The sequence below is a fragment of the Thalassophryne amazonica genome, chromosome 12 (assembly GCF_902500255.1).
Source record: "Thalassophryne amazonica chromosome 12, fThaAma1.1, whole genome shotgun sequence".
In the NCBI taxonomy this organism is placed as follows: Eukaryota; Metazoa; Chordata; class Actinopteri; order Batrachoidiformes; family Batrachoididae; genus Thalassophryne; species Thalassophryne amazonica.
In genome coordinates this window covers 93,821,967-93,840,172 of record NC_047114.1, presented here as the reverse complement: position 1 = coordinate 93,840,172, position 18,206 = coordinate 93,821,967, and the positions used below count along the sequence as shown (strand labels likewise).

Below are 18,206 nucleotides of genomic sequence, written 5' to 3'. Positions count from 1 at the left end.
CAGAGGCGTTGTTTTGCACAGCAAACTATTACTGAAGGATCTGCTTAAGGCTCCCACAGTCTCATGTAAAGAGCGAGAGGGGCTGTCCATAATGTATGTCAGTGTAGCTAACATCCTCCTCTCACCTACCACTTCTATGGGGTCCAGAGTGCATTCCAGGACAGAATGACAGAACCCTTCTGACTAATCTGTTGAGTCTCTTCCTGTCCCTCTCATCATCAGTGTAAAATGCAGCATCAATAAAAAAAAAGAAGTCACATATAAATAATACAAGGATCTTAAATTTATTGAAAGACAACACATTTACAAAACCTGTAATCACAGAGTTATCACAATGTCCCCTTCACAGTTCTGCATCACTCTTTCGTGAGCACCGACACTTCGTGGAGGTGCTGCCGCACGACATCATCCAGCACTTTGCTCACGTCTTTACACGCCGTCATGGCCGCTTTGATGAGAGAGTCCAGATAATCCTGATGGAGTCTGGCATCCATCTGCAGCAGCGCGATCTGCCCGCTGCGTGGCAGCAGCGCTAAAGACAGACAGCTCACGCTTCCTGAGCTTTCCTCTGCATAGGACAGATCTGCGAGGGGCGTCTCATCCACAAACCCAACTGTGCACGCGCACACGTAGTCACGCATGGGGATGCCTGCGTCGATCACCGCCAGTGTGGCGACATTGACACACACGCTGTAGTTCCCTCCATCTGACTGCAGAATCTGGAAAGAAATAAAATGCGTATATACAGTATTGACCTGAATATAAGACAGTACAGCTGTGAAAAGGGTGCACCTATGATAACAATAGACAAATGTCTGATGGACAGTTTACGCTAACAGTGCGATACTGGCTCTGCATTTCAAAACAAAATCATTTATCTACACAGCTTTAACAAGATCACCACAAGAACCTGTACATTACATTCACGAATACAACTGTTTGTCTCCTTTTGGTGGTTATTCCTTTGATTATTCTCTAACATTCTTAGATCCTGATTGCTAACATTTGAGCCTGATCACTCCTCTTTCATAGCTGATCTTTGATCCTGACTGCTAAACTTTGCAAAAGTTATTTTTTCCCTTTTGTCTATCTTGCTTTGATCCTGGAATCCAAAACAAAGGGAAGATGGTGATCTTTGATATTAATCACTGACCTTAAAGCTAATCTTTGATCCTAATTTATGATCTTTGATAAGGTTATGTTTTTATTGCCCTTTGTGTTTATCTTGCTTTGATCATGTAATCTGTGTCGAAGGAATCAGAATCAAAGGGAAGATGGTGATCATTGATCCTAATGATCAAAGGGCAGATAATGCCCTTTGATCCTGATTATATTTTGGGCAGCACTTTGTATACATAATGAAAGTGCTATATAAATAATAATTATAATTATCATTATTATTGCTAAACTAAACAGTGCTTAAAACAGCAACAAAGGAGTGAAGCTCACAGATCAAAGATAAAAGACTAAATATCAAAGCAATATCTATCCCACAGTGCATATTCATACCAAAACGTATCAGCACCTTCTGACTCGATGTCTCCCTCTCCACCAAATTTCACTGAAATATGTTCATGCTCTTTTGAAATCTCCGGCTGACAAATTAACAGACAAATGACAATGAAAACACAACTACCTTGGCAGCAGCAATTATTAACATTTTTCAATAAATGACAATCCACCGCAGTAGAAGGTTAATTCAGGTCCATCAAATTCAGTTCCATTACTGACCTTAACGTAGATGTCTATCTGAGAGCGAGGGTACAGCTGGGTCATCACTGCTGCTTCAAACGTCTGCTTGAGGTGGAGGCTCATCTCCGTGGACTTGCGGTCGCCGTGCGGCCGCCTCTTCCTCTCCGCGGTGCTGAATGTGGCCATGCTGTACTGACAGTTGATAACGGCTCGATCGTGAAGAGTCCGGCTACGTGACCCTCGCATCTGGAGGTGACAAATTAAAAACTGGTTTTCAGCACAGGCTGACAAAAAAATTCCAGAAATGAAATGTTCTGGTTCAGATTAAATTTGCTGTAAGAATATCAGCACCAAAACTCCCCAACATGAGCAGCTTGGTATCAACCAGATCCACTTTAAATCCAGTTTACAAGGCACCATCTTCAAAAAAAAAAAAAAAAAAAAAAAAAAATCAGGAAATCTGATCACTTAATTTTTTTCATTACCATAATTAATTCCAACCCAATTGCCAGGAGTTTATTTTCTGGGCTTTCACAGCAGATGATGACACCCTAATACAACCCCTGGCAAAAATTATGGAATCACCGGCCTCAGAGGATGTTCATTCAATTGTTTAATTTTGTAGAAAGAAAGCAGATCACAGACATGACACAAAACTAAAGTCATTTCAAATGGCAACTTTCTGGCTTTAAGAAACACTATAAGAAATCAGGAAAAATAATTGTGACAGTCAGTAACGGTTACTTTTTTTAGACCAAGCAGAGGGAAAAAATATGGAATCACTCAGTTCTGAGGAACAAATTATGGAATCACCCTGTAAATTTTCATCCCCAAAACTAACACCTGCATCAAATCAGATCTGCTCTTTAGTCTACATCTAAAAAGGAGTGATCACACCTTGGAGAGCTGTTGCACCAAGTGGACTGACATGAATCATGGCTCCAACATGAGAGATGTCAATTGAAACAAAGGAGAGGATTATCAAACTCTTAAAAGAGGGTAAATCATCACGCAATGTTGCAAAAGATGTTGGTTGTTCACAGTCAGCTGTGTCTAAACTATGGACCAAATACAAACAACATGGGAAGGTTGTTAAAGGCAAACATACTGACAGACCAAGGAAGACATCAAAGCGTCAAGACAGAAAACTTAAAGCAATGTCTCAAAAATCGAAAATGCACAACAAAACAAATGAGGAACGAATGGGAGGAAACTGGAGTCAACGTCTGTGACCGAACTGTAAGAAACCGCCTAAAGGAAATGGGATTTACATGCAGAAAAGCTAAACGAAAGCCATCATTAACACCTAAACAGAAATAATGTTGTGTGGGCCGCTGAAGAGGAGGTACTGCTGGCCCACCACCACCAGAGGGCGCCCTGCCTGGAGTGCGGGCTCCAGGCACCAGAGGGCGCCGCCGCCTCACGGGAGCAGCCTCGGTGACAGCTGTCACCCATCACCTGAGACAGCTGACGGCAATCATCAGTGGGGTATATCAGCAGGACGGCATCTCCACCTCATTGCCGAGATATCGTTCTACCTGGAAGGTAATATTCTCAGCTGACTGCTTGACAGTAAACTTTTGTGAGTGATAACAGACCTTTTTTTCCAACGAGAGGTGGAGGTAGCTTTCCTGCCGTGTGGATTACTGGGTGCAAACGCGCCCACCTTTAATTGTGTTTTTGTTCCTCGCCAGCAGTACCAGGTCCGACACGCGGAGGCAGTGGCCACCTGGGAGTTCGGGACTTGGCGGCTCCAGTATACCCGGTGTCCTGTGGCGGAGGAAGCCGTGTGGTACCGGTCTTACCTTGGAGAGGCGTCTCCTATCTTCGAGCCTGCCCACACGACACTTTTGTAAATTGACTGTTGTCCATTTCTGTGATTGGTTGTATTCGTTGTGCACATTCACAACAGTAAAGCGTTGTTATTCGACTTACTCCATTGTCCGTTCATTTGCGCCCCCTGTTGTGGGTCCGTGTTCCTACACTTTCCCAACAGGATATCTCGGCCAATGTCATGGATCCCGAGGGGCGTCAACCGGCTGTTGAACGGCCAATGGAAGAACAAGGCGCACAGGCGTCCGCAGGAGGGGTAATCGGTGAGTTGCAGCGGATCCTCACCGCTTTCACGACTCGGTTAGAATCGATGGCCGAGCAGAACGCCCTCCTGAACCGCAGGGTGGAGGCTCTCGCCGCGCAGGTGGAAGCGCGCCCTCCGGGCGCCGCTGCGGCTCTCCCTCCCGTAGACCCTGTGCGTGACAGCGACGTTCCACTGGTTGTCCAACGACCCCCCCCACCATCCTCTGAAGCATACATAAGCCCCCCAGAGCCGTACGGAGGCTGTGTGGAGACGTGCGCGGATTTCCTTATGCAGTGTTCGCTCGTCTTCGCACAGCGTCCCGTCATGTACGCGACCGACGCTAGCAAGGTAGCTTATGTGATAAATCTGCTTCGTGGTGAGGCACGCGCTTGGGCTACAGCGCTCTGGGAGCAAAAGTCACGGCTCCTTCAGACATATGATGGGTTTGTGAGGGAGCTCAGAACAGTGTTCGATCACCCTAATAGAGGAGAGACCGCTTCAGCCGTGCTGCTGTCAATGAGACAGGGGCGCCGGAGCGCAGCTGCCTATGCAGTCGACTTCCGCATCGCGGCTGCGAGGTCCGGCTGGAATAGCACTGCCCTCCGCGCCGCCTTCGTAAACGGACTGTCATTGGTCCTCAAGGAGCACCTGGTGGCTAAGGACGAACCACGGGATTTGGATGGGCTTATCGATCTTGTCATACGATTAGACAATCGGTTAAATGAGCGCCGTCGGGAACGAGACGAAGGGCGTGGCCAGGCACGCGTCGTCCCTCTCCCTTCCGGTTCCGACCGCGTTCCGCCCTCCCCACGCTCCACGGCCCCTGCGCTCCGTGCGATCACAGCTCCCCCTGCTGACGAAGCTATGGACACGAGTAGGGCAACATTTAGGGCACCGGTCACACAAAGGAGGCTGGCCCGCGGACGTGTTTTGTTTGTGGCTCGATTGAGCATCAGGTACGAGACTGCCCCGAACGGTTAAACACCAACGCCCGCCCCTAGACACTGGGCTAGGGGGGGGCCGAGACGTTCACGTGGGACACACCCACATCGCCACACGACTCCCAGTTACAATCCTTTATGAGGATTTAACCCTGAAGGCCCCAGCACTGGTGGACACGGGCTCAGAAGGGAATTTGCTTGATAGCAAATGGGCCAGGGAGATAGGGTTCCCTCTGGTGGCGCTTACCTCGCCTGTGCAGGTACGGGCACTAGATGGCTCCCTACTCCCTCCAATCACCCACAAGACACCACCAGTAACTCTGGTGGTGTCGGGGAATCACCGGGAGGAGATCGAGTTTTTTGTAACTCCGGCCACCTCCCGTGTGATTTTAGGTTTTCCCTGGATGTTGAAGCACAATCCCCGGATCGATTGGCCGTCCGGGGTAGTGGTCCAGTGGAGCGAGACCTGCCATCGGGTATGTTTAGGTTCCTCGGTTCCTCCCGCTTCCCAGGCCAGGGAGGAGGTCAGAGCCCCGCCCAATCTAGGGACGGTGCCGGTGCAGTACCATGACCTTGCGGAGGTGTTCAGCAAGGATCTGGCACTCACCCTTCCCCCGCACCGCCCGTATGATTGTGCCATTGATTTGGTTCCAGGCGTTGAGTTCCCGTCCAGCAGGCTGTACAACCTCTCACGACCTGAACGCGAATCAATGGAGACCTACATCCGGGACTCTTTGGCTGCCGGGTTGATCCGGAATTCCACCTCCCCGATGGGTGCGGGTTTCTTTTTTGTGGGGAAAAAGGATGGCGGATTACGTCCATGCATTGATTACAGGGGGCTGAACGAAATCACGGTTCGTAACCGATATCCCTTACCCTTGTTGGATTCGGTGTTCACGCCCCTGCATGGAGCCAAGATATTCACCAAGCTTGATCTTAGGAATGCGTATCACCTGGTTCGGATCCGGAAGGGAGACGAGTGGAAGACGGCATTTAACACCCCGTTAGGTCATTTTGAGTACCTGGTCATGCCGTTCGGTCTTACAAATGCTCCCGCGACGTTCCAAGCATTGGTTAATGATGTCTTGCGGGACTTCCTGCACCGATTCGTCTTCGTATATTTAGACGACATACTCATCTTTTCTCCGGATCCTGAGACCCATGTCCGACATGTACGTCAGGTCCTGCAGCGGTTATTGGAGAACCGGCTGTTTGTTAAGGGCGAGAAGTGTGAGTTTCACCGCACCTCTTTGTCCTTCCTGGGGTTCATCATCTCCCCCGACTCCGTCGCTCCTGATCCGGCCAAGGTTGCAGCGGTGAGAGACTGGCCCCAACCCACAAGCCGTAGGAAGCTGCAACAGTTCCTCGGCTTTGCGAATTTCTACAGGAGGTTCATTAAGGGCTACAGCCAGGTTGCTAGCCCCCTGACAGCCCTGACCTCACCAAAAGTCCCCTTCACCTGGTCGGATCGTTGCGATGCCGCGTTCAAGGAGTTGAAACGGCGCTTCTCGTCTGCACCCGTTCTGGTGCAGCCCGATCCTAGCCGCCAGTTAGTGGTTGAAGTGGACGCCTCGGACTCAGGGATAGGAGCTGTGCTGTCCCAGAGTGGGAAGACCGATAAGGTCCTTCATCCGTGTGCCTATTTTTCCCGCAGGTTGACCCCGGCTGAACGGAACTATGACGTCGGCAACCGAGAACTCCTAGCGGTGAAAGAGGCTCTTGAAGAGTGGAGACACCTGTTGGAGGGAACGTCCGTGCCGTTCACGGTTTTCACTGACCACCGGAACCTGGAATATATCAGGACCGCCAAGCGGCTGAATCCCAGGCAAGCCCGCTGGTCACTGTTCTTCGGCCGTTTTGACTTCCGCATCACCTACCGGCCCGGGACCAAGAACCAGAAGTCGGATGCCTTGTCCCGGGTACACGAAGACAAGGTCAAAGCGGAGTTGTCGGATCCACCGGAACCCATCATCCCGGAGTCCACTATCGTGGCCACCCTCACCTGGGACGTAGAGAGAACCGTCCGGGAGGCCCTGGCACGGAGCCCGGACCCCGGGACTGGACCAAAGAACAGACTGTACGTCCCACCAGTGGCTAGGACTGCAGTCCTGGACTTCTGTCACGGCTCCAAGCTCTCCTGTCATCCAGGGGTGCGAAGAACCGTGGCAGTTGTCCGGCAGCGCTTCTGGTGGGCGTCCCTGGAGGCCGACGTCCGGGACTACATCCAGGCCTGTACCACCTGTGCCAGGGGCAAGGCCGACCATCGCAAGGCTCCGGGACTGCTACAGCCGCTGCCCGTGCCTCATCGCCCCTGGTCCCACATCGGCCTGGATTTTGTCACGGGCCTCCCGCCGTCCCAGGGCAACACCGTGATCCTCACGATAGTGGACCGATTCTCCAAGGCGGCCCACTTCGTGGCCCTCCCGAAGCTCCCAACGGCCCAGGAGACAGCGGACCTCCTGGTCCACCACGTCGTCCGCCTGCATGGGATACCATCAGACATCGTCTCCGATCGCGGTCCCCAGTTCTCCTCGCATGTCTGGAGGAGCTTTTGCCGGGAGCTGGGGGCCACGGTCAGTCTCTCGTCCGGGTATCACCCCCAGACCAACGGGCAAGCAGAGCGGGCCAATCAAGAAATGGAGCAAACACTGCGTTGTGTGACAGCCGCGCACCCGGCGGCCTGGAGTACTCATCTGGCCTGGATCGAGTACGCCCACAACAGTCAAGTGTCATCAGCCACCGGCCTCTCCCCCTTTGAGGTGTGTTTGGGGTATCAGCCCCCGTTGTTCCCGGTGGTTGAGGGAGAGGTCGGTGTGCCCTCGGTCCAGGCCCACCTGCGGAGGTGCCGTCGGGTGTGGCGTGCCGCCCGTTCTGCTTTGTTGAGGGCCCGGATGAGGGCGAAGACCCATGCAGACCGGCAGCGGACCCCGGCCCCTACGTATCGCCCCGGGCAGGAAGTGTGGTTGTCCACAAAGGACATCCCACTACAAGTGGCCTCCCCCAAACTACAGGACAGGTACATAGGACCGTTTAAAATCCTCAAGGTCATCAATCCCGCCGCAGTGAGGCTTCAGCTTCCAGCCTCACTGCGGATCCATCCAGTGTTCCATGTGTCGAAAATCAAGCCCCATCACACCTCGCCCCTCTGTACACCCGGTCCGGCGCCACCTCCTGCCCGGATCATCGATGGCGAGCCGGCTTGGACAGTGCGCCGGTTGTTGGACGTCCGACGGATGGGCCGGGGCTTTCAATATCTGGTGGACTGGGAGGGGTACGGCCCTGAAGAACGCTCCTGGGTGAAGAGGAGCTTCATCCTGGACCCGGCCCTCCTGGCCGACTTCTACCGTCGCCACCCGGACAAGCCCGGTCGGGCGCCAGGAGGCGCCCGTTGAGGGGGGGGTCCTGTTGTGTGGGCCGCTGAAGAGGAGGTACTGCTGGCCCACCACCACCAGAGGGCGCCCTGCCTGGAGTGCGGGCTCCAGGCACCAGAGGGCGCCGCCGCCTCACGGGAGCAGCCTCGGTGACAGCTGTCACCCATCACCTGAGACAGCTGACGGCAATCATCAGTGGGGTATATCAGCAGGACGGCATCTCCACCTCATTGCCGAGATATCGTTCTGCCTGGAAGGTAATATTCTCAGCTGACTGCTTGACAGTAAACTTTTGTGAGTGATAACAGACCTTTTTTTCCAACGAGAGGTGGAGGTAGCTTTCCTGCCGTGTGGATTACTGGGTGCAAACGCGCCCACCTTTAATTGTGTTTTTGTTCCTCGCCAGCAGTACCAGGTCCGACACGCGGAGGCAGTGGCCACCTGGGAGTTCGGGACTTGGCGGCTCCAGTATACCCGGTGTCCTGTGGCGGAGGAAGCCGTGTGGTACCGGTCTTACCTTGGAGAGGCGTCTCCTATCTTCGAGCCTGCCCACACGACACTTTTGTAAATTGACTGTTGTCCATTTCTGTGATTGGTTGTATTCGTTGTGCACATTCACAACAGTAAAGCGTTGTTATTCGACTTACTCCACTGTCCGTTCATTTGCGCCCCCTGTTGTGGGTCCGTGTTCCTACACTTTCCCAACAAATAAACAAGGTTACAATGGGCTAAGGAAAAGCAATCGTGGACTGTGGATGACTGGATGAAAGTCATATTCAGTGATGAATCTCGAATCTGCATTGGGCAAGGTGATGATGCTGGAACTTTTGTTTGGTGCCGTTCCAATGAGATTTATAAAGATGACTGCCTGAAGAGAACATGTAAATTTTCACAGTCATTGATGATATGGGGCTGCATGTCAGGTAAAGGCACTGGGGAGATGGCTGTCATTACATCATCAATAAATGCACAAGTTTACGTTGACATTTTGGACACTTTTCTTATCCCATTAATTGAAAGGATGTTTGGGGATGATGAAATCATTTTTCAAGATGATAATGCATCTTGCCATAGAGCAAAAACTGTGAAAACATTCCTTGCAAAAAGACACATAGGGTCAAAAAATAGTCCAGATCTTAATCCAATTGAAAATCTTTGGTGGAAGTTGAAGAAAATGGTCCATGACAAGGCTCCAACCTGCAAAAGCTGATCTGGCAACAGCAATCAGAGAAAGTTGGAGCCAGATTGATGAAGAGTACTGTTTGTCACTCATTAAGTCCATGCCTCAGAGACTGCAAGCTGTTATAAAAGCCAGAGGTGGTGCAACAAAATACTAGTGATGTGTTGGAGCGTTCTTTTGTTTTTCATGATTCCATAATTTTTTCCTCAGAATTGAGTGAGTCCATATGTTTTTCCCTTTGCTTGGTCTAAAAAGTAACCGTTACTGACTGCCACAATTTTTTTTCCTGATTTCTTATAGTGTTTCTTAAAGCCAGAAAGTTGTCATTTGAAATTACTTTAGTTTTGTGTCATGTCTGTGATCTGCTTTTTTTCTACAAAATTAAACAACTGAATGAACATCCTCCGAGGCCGTGATTCCATAATTTTTGCCAGGGGTTGTACTAGGGTCACAATGGCTGGAGGAGAAATGACGAGGCTGCCTGAGTACCACCGTCCATTTCCTGTGACACTACACCAGCACCGCCGCAACGCGCGAAGCCTCCGCTCCTCTTTCCATGACAAAAACTCCTGTAACAGTGGAATGTGCCATTCATTTCCAAACTGGATGCTGTGTTTTATCCGGGACGTCGTCTGACTAACACAGGAATTGTGAAAAGACGTGGACATCAGCACTTTTTCGGCACATTGAGACAGACGTGCGGAGGAATTCCGCGTGGCGCGGCAGTGCCGCATGGCGCACAGCAACGCCGTGATGAAGCCTCACGGGACATGTTCTGGCATGTCCAGGCACATCCACAATTTCTCGGATAATCAACCACCGACAGCTGTCTGAATGCCATCTCAAAGCCGTCCTGTGAGACCAAAACGGAGGTGGTTTTGTCTCGCTCCAGTAGTGAATCCATCATGACGCGCGAAGCCTCCACTCCGCTTTTCATGACCACAGCCGCTGGGGGCCATCCTTAAAGCGACAGTAACACTCCTTATTCTCTACCAAGCCCGTAACATTTTCATCGAAAGCCAGATAAATTTTTCTAATGGTTTCCAGCTGCCAGTCTCTAACAGTTTCTGAAAAAATTCTGATGGAAAAAAAGCCCAAATCACTCCGCCATTTCCTGACAATGAAAATCCGACGAGGGGGCTGGACCACTCCTCACTTAAAGCCTGCTCACAGGCGAATGACGCAACCGACAGGCGTGGAAAAACTCACGCATGCGCACGAGGGTTCAAGTGTGCCTGACGCAATCACACGTGATTCAAATCCATATGGTTTTTGAAAAAAATAATAAGGTCGGATACTTTTCTAGTAGACCTCGTATAAAACACATCAGGGTATAATGCAGAGAACAACCAAAACTAGTTAACAAAAATTAAAGCATCTTACGCTATTTCTATTATGTGTATCTTCTTCTTCTACTCTGGAAAATAGAGTAGTTCATGAATATACAGTACAGACTATTTTTGAGACTTAAAAAAATGTATTTACGTGGATTAACACATTTTATTTAGCATGGCAGCATCGGCGCAACCCAGAACGGCAAACTTTACAACAGATTTGTGTTACGGCACGTAAGCGAATGGACATGCTGCTGTTCTGCTCAGTAAAATACATATGAAAATTAAAACAAAGTAAAACACATGCCATCAGTTTAATTATATAAACAGCATTAACATTATTTTGTAATACAAGTAAATAACTGGGTAAGAGATGGAAAGGCCATAATGCTGCCTTCAGAGACGAACTGATCAACATTGTCTTACCCTTTGCGTTGTTGCTATGGTGCGCAGTGCATTGTGGGAGGAAAAATCCCACGACTTAAACTAAACACAAATGTTAAATATTATGTTTGTAAAATCACCCATGTTCGCTCTTTCTTCTCATGTCTAACACAGTTTGAACTAAATATCTGCTGTTTGTGTTTATTTATTTTATGCCTTGCTTGCTTTAGTTCTACTTGCCTCGTGGGGACCGTAAACAACAGCCAGAGCTTTAGTGTTGCCCTGTTCCAAATAAGCAGAACCGTCACCCTGAGCAAACACACCCATCCGGGCCTGGACTTTTCGCAGTTCAGTGGCTTTTCTTCCATCCAAACGGAAACCTTCATCAGACAGAATCTCCAGACCCGCCATGTTTGCCAAAACACGAAACAGAACAACGCGATCATCAGCAGACTACATTACCCATACACCTGTTCACTGCAAGAGGTACGGCAAGTACAAAAGGACAAACATAACGGGGTTTTTTTACGCTACAAAACCCACTTTGTGGCGGGGGGGAATTACCCCTTAAAGTGGCCACAGTGTGCAGAGGAAGGTTTTATCTACGATTAAACTTTAAAGCAATAAAAAAGAAAAAATTTTAAAAATGTTTGCATTGTTTAAATGCACTCACAGGGCACAAGTCTTTGAAGTTGGCAACATTAGATTTTAAGTTGGTTATTTCAAGCTTTTTTCACAAGTCTTTGTGCAATTCAAATTTCCCAGGGTTCTGAACACAGCAGAATTGCATATAGCAGTATAGTTCATGAGCGCATGCAGTAATACTGCGTTCATAACCCGTGGAAGTTCAGAGATTCTGTTTTCTAGATCAGGAAAAATGCATTGAATGCTATGTCAGGTGTCGCAGACCGAACGCCCCCCACCCCACCCTAAAATTATCCGCTCTGCCTCCGCTGCAGATGCGCCATTTGGGGTCACGATACCGAGTCAATACACCCAAAGCGATCAAAGAGAATAATGTGATTATTAACCATCAGATGACAAGGTAAAATCTCTTAAATCATTCTAAAGTCAGCTTTAAGCAGAAACGAGGCCATTTTAAGCAGAAACAAGGTGATAATTGGTGAGTCACTACTGACGCTTTGAAATGACGGAGACACAGTGAACGCAGCACGAGCAGCTCCTCTGGCTGCTGATCACTTCTTCCGTCTTTTATTATGAAATAATTCTGAATTTATGTGGAAATGATTGTTGTACAAAAGCTTCGGATATCTGTTGCTGAGATAGATGATGACTGAAGTGCAGTTTTAAACAGAAATGAGGGGATAATCTGTGAACCGCAGTTGACACACAGAAATGGCATGCGTAGGGCAGAACGATTTTTAGGGAGGACCGTTCAGTCTGCAACACCGGTATTTACGCTCAGAAACCCGTGACGAACTGAGCAAACCAAAGTACACTGAGACAACAATGTTACTAATGCTGAAAATGTATCTTTAAATGAATCTTTAAAAAGGCATTACTGCTCTATGTAATATATTCACATTTTATGTACAATTAGTTAAGTTACCAGTACCACACATCGGTAAAAACACGTTTGACAGTTAATAACGTTAATCTATACCACTAGAGCTAGACTAACTAGTTGATGACTCAAATTACAGAAGTACTGTAAGTGGTCATGAATGCACTTTTTCCAGAAGTAGGTTTTTTTAATATCCAGTCTTTAGGTATTTATTTGTGAATGGACATTGTATGTTCATGTACATCACCATAAGGTGAAGCAAACATGCCAGACTTTAGCCATCGGCTAATTCCGTCCGTTGTCCCTTGGTAGATGTTCCATAGCATGTTTTTGGAGGGAAACCCACGCAGACACGGAGAGAACATGCAAACTCCACTCAGAAAGCGCGGGAAGCGATGTCACAACCTTTTTTCTGTGATGCATCAGTGCTAACCACTAAGTCACCATGCCAGCAATTCAACTTTCCCAGGGTTCTGAACACAGCAGAATTGCATATTTTTCCCCTCCCCCAGTCTGTGACACTGCCTCTACAAGTCATGCTTTTCAATTGTGGCCATCAGAGGGCGCTACAGAACCACAGTTGACAAAAGCTTCAACAAAAGAGCCTTCGAGTTGTTTAAAAAAAAAAAAAAATCATAAAGTACTTGCAGGGGTGGTGGCCAAGTGGTTAATGCACTTGGTTTCAGTGCAGAAGGTTCCGGGTTCAAATCCCACCCCTGCCACATTTCTCCATATAATGTGGAGTTGCATCAGGAAGGGCATCCGGCGTAAAACCTGTGCAAATTCAACATGCAGATCCACCTTGGATTTGCTGTGGTGACCCCGAGTGAAAACGAGCAGCCAAAGGGACTTACTATAAAGTACTTGATAGAGTCTTGCTTTGTCCAAGGCCAAATAATTTTATACTCCGTTGCCCTGCTTGCGCAACTACATCGCAGTGATGATGTAGGAATTTGCAGCCAAGCAGGATTCAGTATTCCTCAACAAAATGGCTCCCTCACCACTTCACAGTCGATAGACAGTCATGAATGTTTACATAAATAAGGTCTAGAGCACACCGACATGTTGCACACATCTGTTCCTGGATTCGGGAACAGTCATGGCGATATCGACCAAAGTTACTCAACCTCAATGCCTTCATGGCTACAGGTCCTACTGCCAAGTCTCCTTAAATTCACGTGGCTCAAGTCAAGTGACTTGTAAAAAAATTGAATCAGTTCACTGTATTAAGTTAATTTATAGCTTTAAACAAATACAAATGCCAAGAGTGAGTGTCATGAGAGATGAAGATACAGTTACAGTAGTGTTCAGAATAATAGTAGTGCTATGTGACTAAAAAGATTAATCCAGGTTTTGAGTATATTTCTTATTGTTACATGGGAAACAAGGTACCAGTAGATTCAGTAGATTCTCACAAATCCAACAAGACCAAGCATTCATGATATGCACACTCTTAAGGCTATGAAATTGGGCTACTAGTAAAAAAATGTAGAAAAAGGGGTGTTCACAATAATAGTAGTGTGACATTCAGTCAGTGAGTTTGTCAATTTTGTGGAACAAACAGGTGTGAATCAGGTGTCCCCTATTTAAGGATGAAGCCAGCACCTGTTGAACATGCTTTTCTCTTTGAAAGCCTGAGGAAAATGGGATGTTCAAGACATTGTTCAGAAGAACAGTGTAGTTTGATTTAAAAGTTGATTGGAGAGGGGAAAACGTATACGCAGGTGCAAAAAATTATTAATTGTTCATCTACAGTGATCTCCAATGCTTTAAAATGGACAAAAAAAAAAACAGAGAGGCGTGGAAGAAAACGGAAAACAACTATCAAAATGGAGAGAAGAATAACCAGAATGGCAAAGCCTCACCCATTGATCAGCTCCAGGATGATCAAAGACAGTCTGGAGTTACCTGTAAGTGCTGTGACAGTTAGAAGACGCCTGTGTGAAGCTAATTTATTTGCAAGAATCCCCTGCAAAGTCCCTCTGTTAAATAAAAGACGTGCAGAAGATTTGCCAAAGAACACATCAACTGGCCTAGATTAGATTAGATAAGCCTTTATTCATCCCTCAATGGGGAAATTTCAGATTTCCACACTCACATTCCACATACAAACAGCAATTAATCTACAATTATTACTTGTTTACCGTAATAATGGCACACATCAGAATTAGGACAACACATATACATTTGACATTATGTGCATTAAACTTGAAACAGTCCGTTTTCCAATTGAGGTGATGTGAGTGTGTTGGTAGCCGCTGAACTATCAAGTCGCGCTGCCTGCCAGCTTGGGAAAGAACGGAGGCCAGCCACAGGAAGGGAGGGGCAGGAAAGAGGTGAGAGGAGAAAACTGGAGCATGCTTCAGTCCATGTGTAAGTCTGTCAGTTTATTGTCCTTGTGGGTTGAGATAAGAATGGAGCCGAATAATCTCACCAGAGCCTGGATAAATTCCTCTGGAGGTAAACAGTGGGCAATTGACCTTGATGCTAGATAGCCTGTAGTGTTGCAGTCGAGCAGTGAAAAACACTATTAACAGTTCCACTCGCACAGCCAAATCCCAATTATGAATTAAGAATATTCCCAATATTGAATTAAGAATATTCACCGGCCTCCGAAACCTTCAGCTTCAACTGCAAGGCACGCATCTGCTCCAAGATGTCATCCAATTTGCATCTGAGTTCAAGAGTCAACTCAGTCTGAGAATGCACTGCCTTGCCAACCTCGTTAATCATGACGGACAAGCGAGGGCCCGTGGTTCTTGATGCCGCCGTCTTGCCAATTTTCCGGTAGATCAGGGCAGCACATAAGCCAAAAAGTACCAACCCTGCTACCATGAGACCAAAAATGAATAAATCCTCGACATCCTCAACGGAGAAAGGCGCCAAGCATGCCACACACCAGGAAGTCCAGGAGTTGAGGACATAGCCCGCAGGATACATTCCATCTGGGCAGGCAGGATCCCCCGGTCCTGACCTTCTTGTAGAAAAAATGGTGTCAATAGCGTTCAGAGACCAGCTGATCAATTTCATGGTTAATCCAATAGTAGTCCAATAGATCCAGAATCCAATATAGTTTTGAGGAATTCACAGTCTGGTGCAGTAGGGACTTGAAGGTTAAAAGCAAAGAGATAAGGGAGAGTGGAGGAGATGCGACCGCCCTCATCGGAGTTCCAAGCTGCTAAAGAGAAATGGAGGAATATTTTGTGGACTGATGAGAGTAAAATTGTTCTTTTTGGGTCCAAGGGCCGCAGACAGTTTGTGAGATGATATATATATCATATATATATATATGTATATCGCATATCAGGTATCATGGATCAGTTTGGATATGTCAAAATACTTTAAGAGGTCATGTTGCCTTATGCTGAAGAGGACATGCCCTTGAAATGGGTGTTTCAACAAGACAATGACCCCAAGCACACTAGTAAACCAGCAAAATCTCGGTTCCAAACCAACAAAATTAATGCCTCGTAGATGTGAAGAAATCATGAAAAACTGTGGTTATACAACTAAATACTACTTTAGTGATTCACAGCATTGCTAAAAAAAGCAGTTTGAACATAATAGTTTTGAGTTTGTAGCGTCAACAGCAGATGCTACTATTATTGTATTGTGCCCGGTCTTCCAACAGTCTGTAGATCAGCACACAGTTCCTTTACTCTGGAAAAAGTCAATTATCCAGTCCCCAAAAAACCCTGCCCAACGATTAACAATGATTTTAGACTGGTAGCTTTAACTTCTGTTGTTATGAAATGTTTAGAAAAATATATGGTGTCTATTTTAAAGTCAGAGATAAATTCAGATCTAGATCCCTTGCAGTTTGCGTATAGGAGAGGGCGGGGTACAGATGATGCCATTAATTGTATCACCCTCCTGTCACAAAAACACCTTGAAGACCCAAAGGCTTACGCACGTCTTTTATTTAGTTCTGCTTTTAACATGTTACAGCCTCATTTAATGATTCAGAAATTAATTCACCTGTCAGTAAACCCTGTAATTTTAAAATGGTTTTATTCTTTTTTAACAGATAGAATTCAAAATGTCAGAGTTAATAACACTATCTCTGATCCTAAAAACATCAGTATTGGCGTACCTCAGGGTTGTGTCAGTTCGCCTGTCCTTTTTACTCTCTGTACTAATGATTACATTAGCCACTTTCATGGAAATTGTTTTTAAGTTTTCTGATGATACTGCCATCCTCAGCTTCCTTCACAAAGACTCAGATCCATCACTGTACTTTAAGGAGGTGCAGTCTTTTGTCCACTGGTGTGATGCTAATTTTCTTACCATAAATGTAAAGAAAACTAAGGAGATGATAATTGACCCTCGTTCTATTGGTGATCATACCCCTCTGGTAATCCATGATGAAGAAATCAATCAGGTCATCTAGGCATTTACTTAGATAACCAGCTCAGCTGGGAAACACATCAATAACTTATGCTCTCGTTTACAGCAGAGGTTATATTTTCTGTGTAGACTCAGGGTGTTTGGGGTTGATCGGAACATCTTGTTTCTGTTTAATCGGGCTGTTTTGGAAAGCATTATCCGGTATGGGATGTCATCTTGGTACGGTAATCTCTCTGTCCAGTTAAAATCTAGGCATGCTCGTCTGGTGAAGACTGCTATGAAAGTTGTAGGGAGGACGAGAAACACTTCCCTGCAGTCCATATATGAACGGTCTGTTCTCAAACAAGCACAGCTAGCTTTGTCAGATCCTTCCCACATCCTCTATCCAGAGTATGAACTCCTACTGTCTGGTAGGCGATAGAGTCCCTCAGTGCAAATTGAATCGCTTTAAAAACTCATTTGTGCCCATGTCAATTAATCTTAAATATGGTTCCTGGGATAGGTAGTAGGACTGTGCGTTAATGACATGGTGGCATTGTTATTTTAGAGTTATTTATTCACTGTCAGTATTTTCCTTAACCATATGTGGAAGATGGCTGTGCAATAGGGGTATGTGTTTTTAGGGATATGTGCAATATGCATGAATTATTTATGTGAGACTGCTGTGTAATAGGGTATGTGCAATTTGGGTATGTGTATTAGGGATGTGCAATATGTATGATTGGTGTGTGTATTAAGTTATGTAATATGCATGAGTCATGTAATTATGTCATAGCAGTTTTATTTTTAGTTGTGCAGCTCTTGGGAGTCCAAGACAAATTTCCCGGAAGGGACAATAAAGTGTATCGTATTGTGAACACCCCCTTTTCTACTTTTTTTTACTAATAGCCCAATTTCATAGCCTTAAGAGTGTGCATATCATGAATGCTTGGTCTTGTTGGATTTGTGAGAATCTACTGGTACCTTGTTTCCCATGTAACAATAAGAAATATACTCAAAACCTGGATTAATCTTTTTAGTCACATAACACTACTATTATTCTAAACACTACTGTATGTGGGTCACTGTTTTTATACACAAGTTCAACTAGAAGACAACCATGGAGTGCACCACTCTGCCAAAAAGCCAAATATTCCCCAATAAAATGACCACTTTCCCTTGCATTTTTCATTGAGCCTTCCTAAGCATTTACTTGTATGGTCATAAAATTTCAGCATGAGTTTGAAATTTGAAGCCAGTGTTGATATTTTTCTGGAACCCCAAATCCAGAGTATGTTCTGGATTGCGTAAATTATTTCAGAGGACAGCATTCATCTGCTCAAAAAATGTTGTTGAAATTCATTGTAATACTTTTC

At 46.5% G+C, this 18,206-nt stretch overlaps 1 protein-coding gene across 1 annotated transcript; it reads right to left on the bottom strand.

The window, feature by feature from the left end:
• Positions 1 to 261: 261 nt before the first annotated feature.
• On the bottom strand, positions 262 to 11,448 carry exosc4 (exosome component 4). Its single transcript, XM_034183068.1, has 3 exons — positions 11,220 to 11,448; positions 1,732 to 1,938; positions 262 to 719 (listed from the first exon to the last, which is right to left on the bottom strand). Exons 1-3 carry the CDS (start codon positions 11,388 to 11,390, stop codon positions 357 to 359), a joined length of 741 nt encoding a protein of 246 aa, XP_034038959.1. The 5' UTR covers positions 11,391 to 11,448; the 3' UTR covers positions 262 to 356.
• Between the last annotated feature and the right edge of the window lie 6,758 nt (positions 11,449 to 18,206).

Bases quoted from the DNA above. Each gene is read 5' to 3' on its own strand.
- exosc4 (XM_034183068.1), bottom strand. From the start codon at position 11,390: ATGGCGGGTCTGGAGATTCTGTCTGATGAAGGTTTCCGTTTGGATGGA. The intron at 1,939-11,219 runs GCAAGTAGAACT...TGTCACCTCCAG, and splicing joins TTGTTTACGGTCCCCACGAG to ATGCGAGGGTCACGTAGCCG. The intron at 720-1,731 runs GTCAGTAATGGA...ATTTCTTTCCAG, and splicing joins AGATAGACATCTACGTTAAG to ATTCTGCAGTCAGATGGAGG.